The following is a 2,184-nucleotide window of genomic DNA, read 5'->3' as shown; positions in this document are numbered from 1 at the left end:
TTTTTTCTAATGATTTCTTCAACCTGGGACTGTGAGTGAATTTCTCTCAATTTATCTTAAAGAAGAGACTGGCCTTGCAGCTTTGGTATGGGAATTTCAACATTATGGTTTGATGGAGTAATACCCCAAATAGGTCTCCAAAGATTTGGCCGTCCGACAGATTCGTTCTCCAGAAAAAAGTCCCCAGTCCCCGAAATTGTTAAATATATGCCATATACGTCATTGCACGAGGTTTAGCCGGTTAACTGAACACTCTCTCTCATATGTGGAGGTGATCAGTGTGATGTGTTAGGTTAAAGGCTACGCGTCGCTTCTAGGACACATTGGTCCCTGCACACATGGCCAAAACGACGTCGTTTAAGTGCTTCATCAAACGTCGTCGTTTTGAGTGGGACAGATTAATCCCCAAACTTTTTCATGTCAATGTTATAAAACAGCAGCATTGTAAATGGGGACCTAGTATAAAAACACACGTCCTTTTCCCTTGGCTCTGTAAACCTTTACCCAGATTTTGCAAGGTAACCCTTCATCTTCCTCAACTCCATTAACGTTGACTGAAGTCTGTAACGGTGGTTTGACAAAGCTGACGGCGACTGGGTGGTGGCGGTGGTGTGTTGTGCATATCACTATTGTTGGAGGTAAGTTTACTAATTTTTTTCTGAATTAATTTGGAGGTGAAGATTGAAGTATGACGAACATGCATGTCATGTGTAGGATAGATCAAAGATACTGTGTTGCTAGTATAAGTTAAGTCAGAGTTCTAAAGTGATTTAGGTTGTGCCGTTTCATAATAACATTACCAATGCCGGTGTTAGAAAATTGGATTCTGTTTTAATGTTCTTGTAATGTGTTCATTGCTTATTTAATTTATGATAGATTTTTATTTTGTTATATTTAGATGAGTGAAGACGTGGTACCCGTATTTGACCACGGTGGAAACTTTGTTAGAGACAACAAGGGGGTGCTTGTGTACATCAATGGAGAAGTCAAGAAGTTTTCCCCAATGGATATTGACTTGATATGTTTCTTTGACCTGAAAAATTTTTTTTTAGACTTGGGTTACCATGACTACAAGGCAATATTTTAGTATGATCCTACTTCTGCTGACCTAGAATCCAGTCTTCACCCAATTTATGGAGACAAAAAGATCAGAGCTCTGTAAAAGAACAAAATGCTAAATGAGAATACTAACAAATTCTGCATCGATTTTGACCATTCAATCATGGAAGATACGGAGTTCATTGATGATGATGATGTTAGTGTTGAGGAGGTGGATGTGCAAGAGGTTAGTGCTGAGGATAATGGTGTTGAGAATGATGCAGATGTTGAGAGTTCAGATAGTGATGATGGATATGAGTCAACAGAAGATGCATTGTACAAGCCCCCACCTTCCGGATATGGTTTTTCGGATTCAAGTGAAGAGGAAGAGTCAGTCAGAGCTGGCAAGAAAGGAAAGAATAAGGGGAAGAAGAAATCCCCAATGAAGACCTTGCATAAGAAATCAAAAGTTAGTAAGCATGTTAATGGGCTAGTTGACAAGGACAATGGCAAGTCAAAAAGGACAAGTATTGGAAGAGAAGAGGTAGCTGGACCATCTGTCCACAAAAAGAGTCATGGTGGGCCTGCCAGGCCTAATAAGAGTGATTATGGGCCTGCTGGAACAGAAAAAGTTGTGAATGAACCTTCTAGTGACAACAAAAACAATGCTACACATACTAGTACCAATGAGACTGCATCAAAGTCCAGAAAACCTGCTACACTTGATGAAGAACTTGGTGTGGAGTTATTACCTGAGTCAGATATTGAGTTTGAGTATGAGTCTGAACAATTTTTGACTCCGAAAGACTCAAGTGATGATGGACAAAATGGGTTTGATTGACCTCAGTTTAATCCAAGTGCAGAATTTGGGGAGGTCCAATTTCAGCTGAACATGGAGTTTGAGTCACTTGAACAACTTAAGCAGGCTCTGAAAGACTTCACCATATCAGAGGGTAGGAGGATATTTTACATTAAGAATGATAAGAGAAGGGTCAGAGCTGCTTGTATACATGGAGAATTCATGCCTGAAAAAGAAGTGCAAAAAGTCAAGGCAAAGGCAAGAAAAGCAGCTAAAGAAAAGGCAAAGTTAGAAGCTGCTAAGGAAGCTAATGAAAATGACAAATCTGAAATGGTGGTGGGAATAAA

At 39.7% G+C, this 2,184-nt stretch overlaps 1 protein-coding gene across 1 annotated transcript; it reads left to right on the top strand.

Moving 5' to 3' along the window:
- Positions 501–1,879, top strand: LOC110265127. The gene is made up of 2 exons (XM_021107925.1): positions 501–638; positions 899–1,879. The coding sequence occupies exon 2, from the start codon at positions 1,172–1,174 to the stop codon at positions 1,877–1,879; it is 708 nt and encodes a 235-aa protein (XP_020963584.1). The 5' UTR covers positions 501–638; positions 899–1,171.

This window comes from Arachis ipaensis, chromosome B07, assembly GCF_000816755.2.
Source record: "Arachis ipaensis cultivar K30076 chromosome B07, Araip1.1, whole genome shotgun sequence".
Lineage (NCBI taxonomy): Eukaryota > Viridiplantae > Streptophyta > Magnoliopsida > Fabales > Fabaceae > Arachis > Arachis ipaensis.
This window is presented reverse-complemented; position numbering and strand designations above follow the sequence as displayed.